This window comes from Camarhynchus parvulus, chromosome 4 (genome assembly GCF_901933205.1).
Source record: "Camarhynchus parvulus chromosome 4, STF_HiC, whole genome shotgun sequence".
Classification (NCBI taxonomy): Eukaryota; Metazoa; Chordata; class Aves; order Passeriformes; family Thraupidae; genus Camarhynchus; species Camarhynchus parvulus.
Window position 1 is genome coordinate 28,655,356 of NC_044574.1, and position 14,254 is coordinate 28,669,609.

General features: G+C 36.0%; 1 protein-coding gene across 4 annotated transcripts in view; it reads right to left on the reverse strand.

The window, feature by feature from the left end:
- Positions 1-1,228: 1,228 nt before the first annotated feature.
- Positions 1,229-14,254, reverse strand: part of SGCZ (sarcoglycan zeta) — a 390,471-nt gene continuing 377,445 nt past the window's right edge. For all 4 annotated transcript variants that reach the window (XM_030947340.1, XM_030947339.1, XM_030947341.1 and 1 more), the window contains one exon: positions 1,229-3,239. In XM_030947340.1, coding sequence (XP_030803200.1) covers positions 3,018-3,239 — 222 coding nt within the window. In that variant the 3' untranslated portion in view covers positions 1,229-3,017. The remainder of the gene's footprint in view (positions 3,240-14,254) is intronic.

A 14,254-nucleotide genomic window follows, 5' to 3' on the forward strand; every position in this document is an offset into this window, starting at 1 on the left:
TAACAAGAAAGAGACAGCATCCTATAATACGACACAATTTTTTTTTAACAGGAGATAAATCCATGGTATATATTAAATACATGTAGTCAATAAGTTCTTTGCAGATATTTTGTTGCTGTCATAAGGATGGCATCTTAATTTTTTACTATGGTTAATGCATTGAAATCACGTTTGGAATACTCCTTGAAATCATGTGGGCTAGAAACACTTTTTAAAATACAAACTTTTTTCTTCCCTTCTTACAGTTTTCAATGGCTTTAAAGAAAGACATCAATACTGTGAAATTCACCAGAATATTAAGACTTTATGAGAACTTGTTATTCTATCTCATAGGTTGCTGAAGCTCTTAAATATGCTCTAGTTCATATTGACAGGACTCCAATAAAGAACATCCTGACAGTGTAGAGCCACGTGGACTTACTGGGTTGGTTTTTTTGGAGTCCTGTATACTACCCACATATCTCTTCTGAGTTCTCTTCACACAAAGTGGCAAATTATTTCAGTCTTGCTGTTAAAATTAATCTAGTAACAAAAGGGTTTTCTTGCTACCTGCCCATTCCCAACCAAATTGGTGTAAAATTTATTAGGGTTGGGTCCTTCCATCCAGTGAACAAATAGCAGATAAATAATCTCCGAAGGTGAAGAACAAACAAATAGGAAATTTTCAGTGGAAAATTCATGACAAAGTATCTGCAAGTCATCCTGAAGGTTTATTTGAGGAGGAAAAAGCTCCTTAGCTTACCTGTATACAATTTGTAGGAAGCCCCACTTTCATTCAACAAATAGATTAGTCACTATATTTGTTCATCTTTTAAGCAACAGGTGAATGTAGGTGTGCACAGATAATGAATACACATAGATGTGTCCCCAAACATATCTTTTTACTTTTCCTCCTGAAATTCATGACTGTCCCTCCACCATTCTATTACTTGTGTGCATAAGAAAAAGACATCCATATCCCTACAGTTATAAGAGTGTATTTTATGGCTACACTTTTTAATGTTTTATTGTCACCTTCTTTGTCATCTGTAACTCTTTTTGCCCCTCTTACTATGGGAAAAATCCTCATGTTCTAATATATTTCTTTGCAATATTTTCTAGTATAATTTCCTTCAAAGAAAAATCTCAAATAGACAACAACTCAGCTGTTAACAGCCTTCTTTTGAAGACATAAAATAATCAACTCAAAATCTTCATTTAACTGTTAAAACCAGCAAATATACAGACCTCTTGCTATGGGGTAAAATTCACACCTCTGAAGAGAGCCAATGGTAAGGCAAGCACCAGTCAAGCCGTTGACACGTCTTGTGCTGGTCTTCTGCATAGGAGTGAATTTCCCCTGAAGTGAAAACCAAGTCAATCTTATTAGGTGGTAATAAGATGCCAAGGCAATCGCCATACTAGTTTGCTCATTTTCATTTTTTTCCTCTAAAAATATATTTTTTTAAAAAGTGTGTAGAAATACCCACCTTGTACCATCTCCCCTGGCTTTAAATTTACTTTGCAAAAGCTCTCATTTCATTGGTGACCTTAGATTCAGAAGCCTCTAAAAATACAAGCAAGGTGATGTAATTTAAATAGTAGAATTAAAAAGCACACTTACCTCACACAATCAAGCCATCTTCTGCAATAGGAAACATTTTTATATTGTTTTACTTTCCTGGGTTCTGCAAGTTTCAAGATACTCTTGTTAATCAATGCTGTGACAAATTTACCAGCAGCATACCAAAGCATTTTTTATAAGATTTCAATTAACAATCAAGCCAAATAAGTATGAACATTGATACAAGAAAGAAATCCCACATGAAACTTGGCAAAAAAGAAAGTCAGTAGTGAGATCTGAGTGCATAATTTAAACAAAGACCTGGTAAAGGCAATGTAATATTGATGTACTTTTTAATACTGAATGTTGTTTAATATGTGGTTTTATATATACTACTATTACTTTGAAACCTCAGCAACAGATGGTAAACAAAAGAGAATAATAAATGTGAATGTCATACAAGTTGTTAGTGCACTGCTTCTCAGCACCACACGTTACATTACTACCAATGTTTGTTCTGTGTTCAAGTGGCAGCAGATAGACACAGTCAGAAAATGGGCAAGATGTACCTTTGAAGATTTCTCCCTTGGTTTTGTATTTGCCAATTATAAGAACTTTGTGAAGAGCAATACACTGATAAACATATAATCAGAATTTCCTTCTTTATCCTGTTCTTCTTTTCCAGAAACTGTTTGTTCTACTTAAAGCAATCGCTTCACATGCAATGGCCACGAAAATATTATATAGGGTCATTCAGATCTGACGAACAAGAGCATTTCTTTTTAACTTTTAAAGGAATATTGCTGAGCATCTCCAAAATTTACCTAGTGTACAAAACCCTAGACTTAGTAGACAAATAGTAACAACACATTTTTAAAGAAACCAAACTCAGGGAGGAATTCTGTCTCTTTTTGTATTAAAAACCATTTACTGAATTTTTTTAGTAAAGCAAGCATCACACAATGCTTTAAAATTTTAAAATTCAGGGATAAAAGTTTACTTCCAAAAAGATGAATGGAAAATTGTGCTTTCAGACAGTAAAGTTATTTATCATACAGGGGGAACCAATTCATCTCACCATCAGATTCTGGGTAAATTAATGTACTCTGTCTCTCTAGATATATATTTATGTGCAGTTCATATCCAGGTCCTGCAAAAATCTAAAACTATGTGCTTCACTTCAAGTAGCAAAGGCACCTGTGTTATTGTCCCTTTTGGAAAATAAGGTGATCTTATGTTCTTGGTTTCCTGATGAAGAATACATTGTTTTGTGGATCTCTCTCTCCCATCTCTGTGCTGACTGGCAGCACAAACCACAGGAGAAGGCAGTGCTGAACTCCTGCTTACAGTGGAAGAAGTTGTTCTGCAGGCTGCTTGGAGCGTCGGGCTTGTCACAAGGGAAACAGAACTGAACTGTGAAGCAGAGGGATAGTAACCAAAGGCTATTCTGGTGTGAGGATAAAACTGAGTCCTTCTAGCTCCACAAGCAGATGTTGCTACTGGATTGACATGTGGAGCCTGCTCCTGCTGGGGACAGGTAGAGTTTACCATTGGGGCAGGCGCAGAGCTCATAGATAGTCTGGCGAGGAGCTGAAGAGCTGGGTGAGGAGGAGGAGGAGGAGGAGAAGGAGGAGGAGGATGAAAAGGACCCCACTGGTAGATTTCCCAGGCGGATTGTATCTGCGTTTAAAAATATCTAAAAAGAGGGAGAAAAAAAAGAATACATAAATTTCTATCAGCAGTGAGACATATTTTAAAGAAGTGCTTGGAGGCGCTGTGATTTTCTAGAATATATTTTAAATTTTAGAAATATTTTATTAGAAGTATTATAAATATATATTAGAAATTACTCTTTTTAGAAGCAAAAAAGCTGTCAACACTTATTGGTTTTCATCTCTGTATAGTCATTTCTGCATTAATAGTCATTATGACAATATATGCAATTACTTCATCGACATGTTTATTCAGGTACAAATATTATTATACAAAAACATTTAGACAAGATTCTTGAGTAGGTTGAATTTTCACTTGTACATTTTATGATTAACATTTATTCATTCATGGCAGAAACATATACTTGCTCTGGCAGAATTTGTATTTTAATAAGTGTGAAGTGATATTAAAGCACATTCCCCAGCGTGTTCCTGTAAGCAGTTGAAAATGTGCTGAACTGTGCTAAATTGTAGGGGCTTAACAGTAGCTACTTTCAGAGAATAATTAAATGAGGTTACAAAGACATATGCACAAAATAAAGAGCGTTTTTGACCTAAATTAAGAGGAGGAAAGATTTCAGGTTAAAGTCTTATTAAGAAGGCCATCAAGATATTCCCATTTGTTTTTGAACATGGAGTATGATTAAAAAACTTCATGTTTTTTTCAATCTGCCATTGGAAATAACATGAGTCAGTATGAAACTGTAGATACCAGTAACATTAATGAATCTCTGTTAAGTTCTCCAGTACTTATACTTACATTTGCAGAAAACTGCATGTCTTCTACTGATTCAAACATGAGTGTCCAGCTGCTGAGAATTTATTTTTTATTTATGGAAAGAGTAAATAAGAGCTAAAGTAAAACCAGTCATTATCTCAGGAACAGACTAAGAACTTCTAGAAGACAGGTAACAAATCAAAATGACATTAAGCTCTGGAGGTGACACTTGGAGCTTAGGAAAATGTGAGTTCCTTAAACACTTGCTAATGTTTTTAATATGTTATCTAAAATCAATGAAGCCAACTTGACGTCGTTGTACCACAATGTTCACAGTACATGTAAAGAACCTAAAGAAATATGGAAAACATTGCTTTTTTTATTCGATAGGAGACAAGCATTATTTTATGATAAAATAAGCAATATATGGCAGCAAAGCAGGGCAGAAGCACTACTGAGCTCCTGCCATAAAGAAGTCAGGAATAGCAGGCTGGGAAAAAAATAAAGTGTCTGGATTAAATTCCATACAGAGACTGATGCACATTCATGTTTCCATCCACAGCAGAAGCATTGTTAATGACTGGAATTATTGAAGGTAATATAGTCTGAAAGTAGCCCCAAACACTACAACTCCCCATCATTTTAAGTTCTCCAGCTCCCACAGTAATCATACTGTCGTGGAAGGAAATACTCACCAAAAGGGACAGAAAGGAAGAATCTCAGAGGCAAAGGTGACATCTGCATGTCACAATGCCTGCTTTAATTCACATTGTGACTGACAGAGGAAGTGATCCCAAAACTAAAATGTAACAAACTATTACCTTTGTTCTGTAACTTACATAACAAAGGGATGATGTATTTAGACTCACAATGTTGCTTGGAAAGTCCAGTATTTGTAACCTGAGACAATTAGTAGTCACAACCCCTGAAGAAATAGTTTTTATGTAAGAAATGTGGATGGTGTTGGCAACACTTTAATAATGTTTTGCTAGAATTACAACTGAAAAAAAAAGATTACACATGTTAAAACATTCATCTCAGCTAAGAGTAAATGTGAAAGTAACTATAGCAAATATAATATGAAAACAAAATAACAGATGGGGGAAAAGAATTTAATAACAAACTAGCAACTAGGAACTGGTAAAATGTGGGAAGGAAACAAAGGACACAATAATGAATGGAGTGACAAGTAATTAAAAATACTCTTTCACTTCTCATATCAAGCAAAAACAAATGGTAACAGGTCCATTATTAAAGTAGTAACAGTAGAGTTATCAATAGCATTGCATAAAAATCCAGTAGCATTTAACAATGCGAGGTCTGTGTAAGTATATCTTTTGTACTGAATAATGCTCAGCATAGTTCTGTACCTGGAGAAAGATCAAAAATTGATGTCAGAACATGACTGTGATAAAATACTTTCAATTTCAACGGTAATTCCATAGGATATTAAGCTGGAGCCAGTAATGTCACATACTTTTAACCAGTAGTTCTTGATAACTTTTAACAAATAGAGCTAAAAAAATCTGAGTGGCCTTTTGGACTTTTAATATTGACTTTCAGTAAGCCTTGTGCCATGGTTTAACCCCAGCCAGCTGCCATATGCCACACAGCCATTCACTCATTCACTCCCCCACCAGAAAGATCAGGAAGAGGTTGGAAGGGTAGAAGCTGGAAAACTCATGGGTTGAGATAAAGACAGTTTAACAGTGAAAGCTATGCACACAAGCAAAGCAAAATAAGGAATGAATTCACTGTTTCCCATGGGCAGGCAGGTGTTCAGCCATCTCCAGGAGAGAAGGGCCCCATCATTGTATAATGGTGACATTGGAACACAAACATCAGCCCTCCAAAGGCCCTTCCCCTTATTCCTTCTTCCCCCAGGAGCTTTATATAGAAAGCCTGATGTCATAGAGTATGGAACGCCTCGGTCAGTTGAGGTCACCTGCCCTGACTGTGTCACCTCCTAGCTTCCCATGCACCCCCAGTCTTCTCCCCAGCATGGCAGGATAAAAAGCAGAAAAATCCTTGGGTCTGTGTAAGCCCCGCTCAGCAATAACAAAAACACCTCTACATTATGAACCTTGTGTTCAGCAGAAATCCAAAACACAGCCCCATACCAGTCACTGTGAAGAAAATAAACACTGTCCCAGCCAAAACCACCACACCTTGATATACTTGGAATACCAAAGAAGAAAAGAAAAAGACTATTTCTATGGAAGCTGGAGACATTAGAATATCATATATGCAATATAAAAAGCACTTTAATATAGAAGACATGCATGTAAGGCAGTCCACCAAAATACAGGATGAGCTCTTTATACTTTTGGCAGATGGTGTGACTGGCCATTTTAAAAGCTTAGCTGCAGTCATGATGGGGAAGGTTCATGAGAAATCTGTAATACAAAATTAAATGGGTTCTAAAAGACATGTTTTGATTCAAACAAAAATTAACTCAAAAATTCAGAGAGCCTATGTGTCAGAGACCTGGCTGGAGTTAAATCTCTTGAAATTTATTCTATTATTTACTGCAAGCTCAATAATTTTTCTGTTTGTTTACATCAGGACAGCTACACTTCTACAATCTACCATTGCAGGTGTTCTGTAGTGTACTGCTCCAAGACTTTAATCTAGAGCACTTTGCTCTGGTGTGCATTACAATACACTGTAGTTCAGTTATTTTGCTCATTAAATGAAATGATCTTTAATAAGCATAGCTGTGCAGGCTTTTCCACTGGTACTTACAAACTTCACACCGTGATGTACAACAGTCCAGGTTTATCTGGTATCATAATTCAGTGTGGTAGCTATCCAGGCCTGTCCCAGCATGCATCCCTGAGCATCTGGTGAGCAGTGTCGGTACTAGGATATGGTGTCTGAGAAAAATTGAACGGGCTTCTTGAGAGGGTGATATTTGCTGCAGTGAGTCCAATTTAATCCCATCCCTATAGCTACATCCTGGTGCAGCCTGTGTTGAAGAGGATTAATAAAGACGGTTTAAAGCCAGTATTAAAATCTACCTTGTACATACGCTGTCAGGGTTACAAATGAAAGACAAAATTTAGAGATGCAACATTCCTATCTATTAGCTAAGCAGAAATCCAAATATACTACCAGAGTAACCCAACACATTAGGGATTTCAGCGTACATATTTGAGGATATATGTTTTCTGTCCTCTGATCTGCTAAAAACTGAAATTCATAGCTGAAAAGTCCTCCAACACCAGCAAAACTTAAACTACTTACTGTTTTATGCCTGATGTTATCAGGTGTTTAAAGAGAAGGGAAGAAGTGGCAAGAGAAAAAATTAAACAGTATGATGTTTCTAGGGAACACTGCTGCTAGATGACAGTAGTTAATGTGTGCATGGTCTTTCTCTAATCTGTTTTGCTGTGAGAGGTATGAGATAAGCCATTTAATACCTCACATGCATCAAGGCAATGTAGGCCACTCATGGTCTTTCTGAGAGTCTCACTCCTCAGCAGATAAATGGGCACAAATAAAACCAAAGCCTTCATTCATTCTTGAAACATTGTAGGAGACTGACTGGCAGATTGCGAGATGGAAAAGGCAGCTGCTACTCAGAGAAATGTTATTTCATGGAGAGCAGAATGCTGAGCAGCATCATGCTCTCTGAATACTTAAGGTTTAGAAATCCCAGATCATTGCTTTGTCATGCGCATCTTAGTACAGAAAAAAATATATAAGTACTATATTGTTTAAAAGTAGATCTGATTTCTGACTAATTAAATAATCAAACTGAATCAGCCAAGTGTATGTGATAAGAATGGAAAAATGGTACACTTTTTATATACAGTTTTTGCTAACGAAGATCTGCCATTCATCTGCTCATCAGACTGTATTGCTAATCTGAACAGTGAGAGGGAAAGGGAGAGGAGGGCAAGCCAGAAAACATAGATTATCTACAAAACAAAGAATTAATTGAAGGAGCAAACCTTCAGTGGGAAATATGTAGGCATGAGGTAAAAAAATCAAATACTTGTACAAGCCTTAAATACAGAGATATGAACCTGTCATGTATAAAATTCTCCGATGGGTCTTAGTCAAGACAGAAAATGACAGTTTAAGTTGATACAGCCAAATTAAAAACTTCGGATTTATAGACAATGAAGAATTTTCTGTATCCATGATCTCTTCAATTAAACAGGCAACTGTATAGGGCTGCAAAGGCATATATCAGGTCTAATGTAGATAAGAAATGGAAGGAAACTGGGGGAAGTGTGAAAGAAAAGAAGGAAATCTGATAGGTGGGTATTAATCAACCAGTATGAGAAGACACTGTAGTGATGTCTCACTAAATGAACTTTTTGGATTCCCTTAAATATTCAATTATTCTGAATTACAGTAATGCAAGGTTTGGTCTTAGTCTTTTTGCTATTCTGCATACGCCATCAGAAGCATCCTACAAAGAAGATTATACAGATTAGGTCACTAGATTCAACTATATAATTTTCATATGTTGATGTGTTTCAATATTCAAGGTTAAGATGAACTATAGCATAAATTGAAGTACTTTAGTTTGCATGGACCATTTATTCTAACACTTATCTGTGGCTTTCATTAAATCTAAATGATAGTTCTGAGAAAAGGAACAAAAAGTCAAAATGAAAAATTAAAATATTAACTTGATAGCATATATATACTGGAAAATTTAAGCACATGGTGGCACAATATCTGGGACCATACTGGTCATAATGATTAATAGTTTTGAGGAACAGTTAAACATGAAATTAATGCAATGGCTGAAATAAAACTGAATATACTAAACATTCAGAGAAGACCAAAATATCTAGCACAAACTATGTATTGAAAATGTATTCTCTACAGTGCTAGGATCAGCTGACCAGAAGACAAATGAGACCTTCAGGCCTAAGAGTGGCCTGGTGTGGTGAGTGTTCTCTTTCTAAAGATTATACCTGGTACACCTGAGCACAGCCACCCTGGCAGCATTGCCTCCATTCCCATCTCCATGTTATGGCTACAGCTACTGACAACTGAAAAGGATTTGAAAAATAACATATTCATACATTAAAAATAACACTGTACACCAGTGAAGTGTACAGTTCATTCCTGAATGGAAGAATTTATGTTTTGTCTCATCAGTACCAAAGAGATGTTTATGAGGGTAAGGTTTCATTTTAAGTACAAATTTTTGTAAATTTAATACACAAAAGTATATATTGGTACTTCTGAGTTATAACCCAAACACAATATAAGGGTGCCTACTGAAGAAAAACACTCTCTGGTGTATTTGTTCTTTCTGTTACAGAAATAATTTTCAGTCTTTGCAAATTCTTTCAATCTTTGATATATGTGACTTCTTTGTGGTTTATGTACATAATCCAGAAAAGAAAACATACTTGAAATATTTGTTCTTAATTTACAGAGTACAAAAACTTAATTACCATTTAAATAATCATTAGAAGGTACATTATATTAAAGATATATAATAAATTATTCAAGGTCTTTTTACCTTTCTAATAAGATTTCTTATGGTGTGAATCTTGAAAATTTAGCCATGAAAAAACATTTTAAATATGGGTGTTGTCAGTTAAATTGCTTTGCTTTTGTATTTTTGATTGTAAACTATTTTTAATATTGTTTTTTTCTATAAATAAATTACACATGAATAACTGGTTTGAAAATGAAAGTGTTTTTTTTAAATAATATACATTTGATTTTAAGTATCTGTCAAAACACCCTAATAGATTTTTTAAACCTATAATTAAAAAAAATACAGAAAAAATTCCCTTCATTTTCACTAATCTCTTTCTTCACAGACAACAGTAAGAAGGCAACTGCTTAATGCCATGAAAAAGGCTTTGAAAACAAAATGCATCACATGTATTAGATAATTTTTGGTGAATAAAGAGTGACTCTGAGCTCTAGAGCCTGCCATTGCTAATTGTCTAATGAACTCAATTCATGCACACAAACATTTAATTTTTTTTGCATACATTTCATCTCAGATAAACACAACTTGGTTGAATTGAACTCATCTATGAAACGTTTTTTCTTTGATCAACCATTCATCCATAGTAATGGCAAGCAGCATGTACAGCAAGGTAATTCAATTTCAGTGTATCTACTTAATTTAAAAAGTCCCATTTCTTTTTTACTTTCTGTTTCAGAACACAAAAAACATCCACAAAAATGCCACCAAATACTTTAAAATGGTATAGTTACTTGAGCTTACAAGTGAAGATTACTACAGTTTTATTAAATATTAATAAATCTTAATTATCAATCACTGTGTTAAATGCATCTCCTGGATTTAGAACTGGCTAGGATTATAGATTAAATGTTAGTACTATATGCATTCGTTAGGCTCTACAAAATAATATTGTCTGTGTGATTCATTAAATGTGCTGTGCTAAAACAGTAAATATAAACTTGGCCTCTTGTCTGCCACACTGATTTTGAGTAAACTTTGTCTGTTAAAGAATATTGCTCATTTTAATGTGACAGCTATATAAGCCTTACCATACTGAGGGATCAGCCTCATTATGCCAGAAACAACAAAATATACTCTACAAATGATACTATGATAGAGTATAATTTGACAGGGAAATACAAGGGCATAAAGGTAAAGAGGTAAGGTAAATAGGAAAAAGGTCATAGACAAGGTGATTAATAAGAATACATTTGTAAAAATGAGAAGCCTTTGTGTATCTTTCTCCTTTTATTGACTTAATCTTTGACAGTCAACAGGATGCAATGAAAGTGCAAAGCATAACTTGCATAGAAGCTCCTTGGAAAGACATATAGCAGCTGCTCAAGATTCCCACAAGCTGAGCCTATTCAGCAGCATTCTGCTTCAGAGACTGCTGCAGCCAATACCCCAGGGTGCTGGGCAGCCCTGCAGAAGGGCCTCCGCAGGCTGGAGTGATGGGCAGAGAGAAACGTTCTGGAATTCAGCAAAGGCAAGTGCAGGGTCCTGCACCTGGGGAGGAGTGACCCCATGCACCAGCACAGGCTGGGATTGACCTGCTGGAAAGCAGCTGCAGAGGGAAGGACCTGGGGGTTCTGGTGGACAACAAACTGTCCACGAGCCAGCAGTGTGCCCATGGGGATGAGAAGGCCAGTGGTGTCCTGGGGGGCATTAGGAAGAACATTGCCAGCAGGCTGAGGGAGGTGACCCTGCCCCTCTACTCAGCCCTGGTGAGGCCACATCAGGAGTGCTGTGCCCAGCTCTGGGCTCCTCAGGGCAAGAGAGACATGGAGCTCCAGGAGCAGGTCCAGTGGAGGGCAACAAAGATGAGTGAAGGATTGGAGCATCTCTCTTGTGAGGAAAGGCTGAGGGATCTGGGCCTGTTCAACTTCAAGAATAGACATCTGGGAGGGGACCTCATCAATATCTATGAGTATCTGCACAAAGGGTCTCAGAGAATGGATCCAGGATCTTCTTTGTGGTGCCAAGCAACAGGTTAAGAGGCAATGGGCAGAAACTCTTTCACAGAAAGTTCCTCCTAAATGAAAAGGAACTTTACTATGTGGGTGGCTGAACACCATAGCAGATTGCCCAGAAAAGTTGTGGAGTCTCCCTCACTGGAGATACTCAGGAACCATCTGGACACAATCCTGTGTGCTCTAGAATGATCCTGCTTGAGCAGGAAAGTGGGACCAGATGACCCATTGCAGTCCTCTTCCAACCTGACCCATTCTGTGATTCTGGATGGTCAAAACTATTACAATTAATTGTTAGGCCAATGAGTGGACACCATCAAATAGACCTTTCACCTTGCTATCTTGATACACTTATGTGTTTCAGGTTCAACGAACATTTTTATGTCTAATAAAATAAAGTATCCACAGAATTCAAAATTGACTTGTACTTTTGCATTGCACTCTTATTTGAAAAAGCAGTAGTGAACTAGCAGTCATTGTCCTGAATTTCCAGACAAGAAATTATCTTTTTCTTCTATGTGAACCAGTGGATTCAGCTGTAGCCTGGAGCTTCACATTTCACGTTCCTTGTAAATGATTGCTGCTTTAAACCATTGGTTATGGTTTATTTATAGAATAATACATAGTTCACAATTAAATGCCAAGTTATAATTGAATCAAAGGATTCTGCTGATGCCTGGGCTCACAAGGGTGCAGCTCAAGAGCTTTAGAAAGGGCAGCAGAATCTGAACTAAATTACAGCCACCAGTATTCAGTCTGGGATCACACACTATGATGCGTAATAGGGCTAAAAGGATTATTATAATACTGCAGTAAATAAAAAGAAAATGTATCAAACAGCAGAATTCAGGATGCTTGCAGAGGCATTCAGTTTGTGATGTGGGAGGCTAAAGATTATACTGCATAGAAATAAAGCTAGAGGAAAAGTATTTCATAAACACATTTATGTTCTTAAAAATATTCTGAAGTTATTCTTAAATAAAAGGAAAATCTATTTTTCATAGTCAGTAATTGCATAATGCTCTGTAACTGGCTGATTCCAGGTGCCACATTATCTGTCATAATAGGGCAATAACTTTGCTAGAGAAAGGAAATACTAATTCAAATATCTTTGATGAGCTTTTGAAAAAGCTTTCAAACATTAAAACTTTAATTTCACTAACTAGAAAAAAAAATGGTACAAAAGCCTTTGCATGTCTTTCTAGTACAAATTGTCTTATTATGAAAATGGTTCACAGATCCAATTCACAAAGGCAACACTAATTTATTTGTGGAGGAAACCTGACTTATAAGGCATTCAATTCTTAAGCTAAAATGATTATTTTTAATGCAGATATTTTGTCATTTTAGAATGTGTTTTCTTAAAAATGAATAATGATAAAACCTTTAAGCATTTTTTATACTGTCTGCTAATGTGGTTTATCTGTTGGACTGTGAGCAGGAAAAGCAATCAATATTTTGTTGCGTAGATATTTAATCCATCAGATGTTTACCCTGGTTTCTCACACCAGGCTGTAATTAGTCCAGCAATCCCCTAACATGGCCGTACTAACTTTGCACAACAGCTAATGCTCTGGTGCCTGTTATAAGCCTTCCAAAGTGTTTCTGCATTTTCCTCTAACCCTCTCCAGTGGAAGAGATTAAACAGTGGATTGTAGAGGCATTGGTCAGACAGCAGAATAGAATTTTTCTGTGGATTTTGGCTACAGTTAATTTCAGATCTTACTGAAATTGCAAGCATTCAAGACTTTGAACTTTGTCAGATGTATATTTGTTGAACACTTCATTGGGAAAGGGTGGAGAAAGGTTGGTAATTTGTTTTCTGATAATGTTCAATCTAACATCTGTGTACAAAATCGTAGATGTGCAAAGTCTTATCACACAGAGAAAATAGTGATTTTTAATAAGAAGGTCAGAAAAGTCAGCTTTTCACTGGCATTTTTTTTTACTACAAATCATTTAATACCGAATTGAATTGCAGTTCTGAATAATACATAACATAAGCATTATATATTTTTCTTGGATTCCCATTGTCAAAGTACAACTTAGGTCATAGGACATTGTTTCCAAAACTACTTTTCCAACAAGATATAGTAAATACTTAAGAAAAATGAGAAATCATGCAATTAAATTGCAATGTTAATCTAGAGAAAAAAACCTGACAGATCCACAGACAAAATATTTGTATGAAGAGGTCCATGATGCAAAACAAAGAGAATACAGAAACAAGCATTGCCTAAATAATAATGGGAGAGTATAGAAAGGTAACAGTCTTGCTGTTGGCTTCTCTTTTCTTATACTTTAATTTTAATTCAAGTTTTACTTTTCCCCTCTGGCAATATCACAAAGGGAAAGAACAAAGAAATATATTCTATTTGTAAACTTTATGCTAATAAATTTAGGAAACACAATAGATTTGGCCAGATAGGGATTTATAAAAGGGAAAACAAGACTGGTTACAGGAAGCTCTAGACTCAAAAATACCCACAGAAAGGACAATGATGAGGTAGGATAATATTTACTATTAAAAAAGGATTGGATTTTTTACTTCTATCTCAGCAATGTTAGGAAACAGTAAGAGAGGTGGTAAGTAAATATAAGAGACTGGGGAAGAGCTGATTTTGGAGAAACTCAACAATAAGGTGGGGCATGTGGTATATAAATATTTGAGACTCTGAATTAGGAAAACATAGATATTGGACAGATACTTGCATGAATAAAAAAATGTTATCAAAATAGGCTTTTGATGCAATATATTGGCCAAAATGTTCCTGTCTGCACTGTAATGCAGAGTGTGCATTCCAGGGGACTATCTGCCACAGATGTGAATGTTGGTTTTGTTTCGTTTTGCTT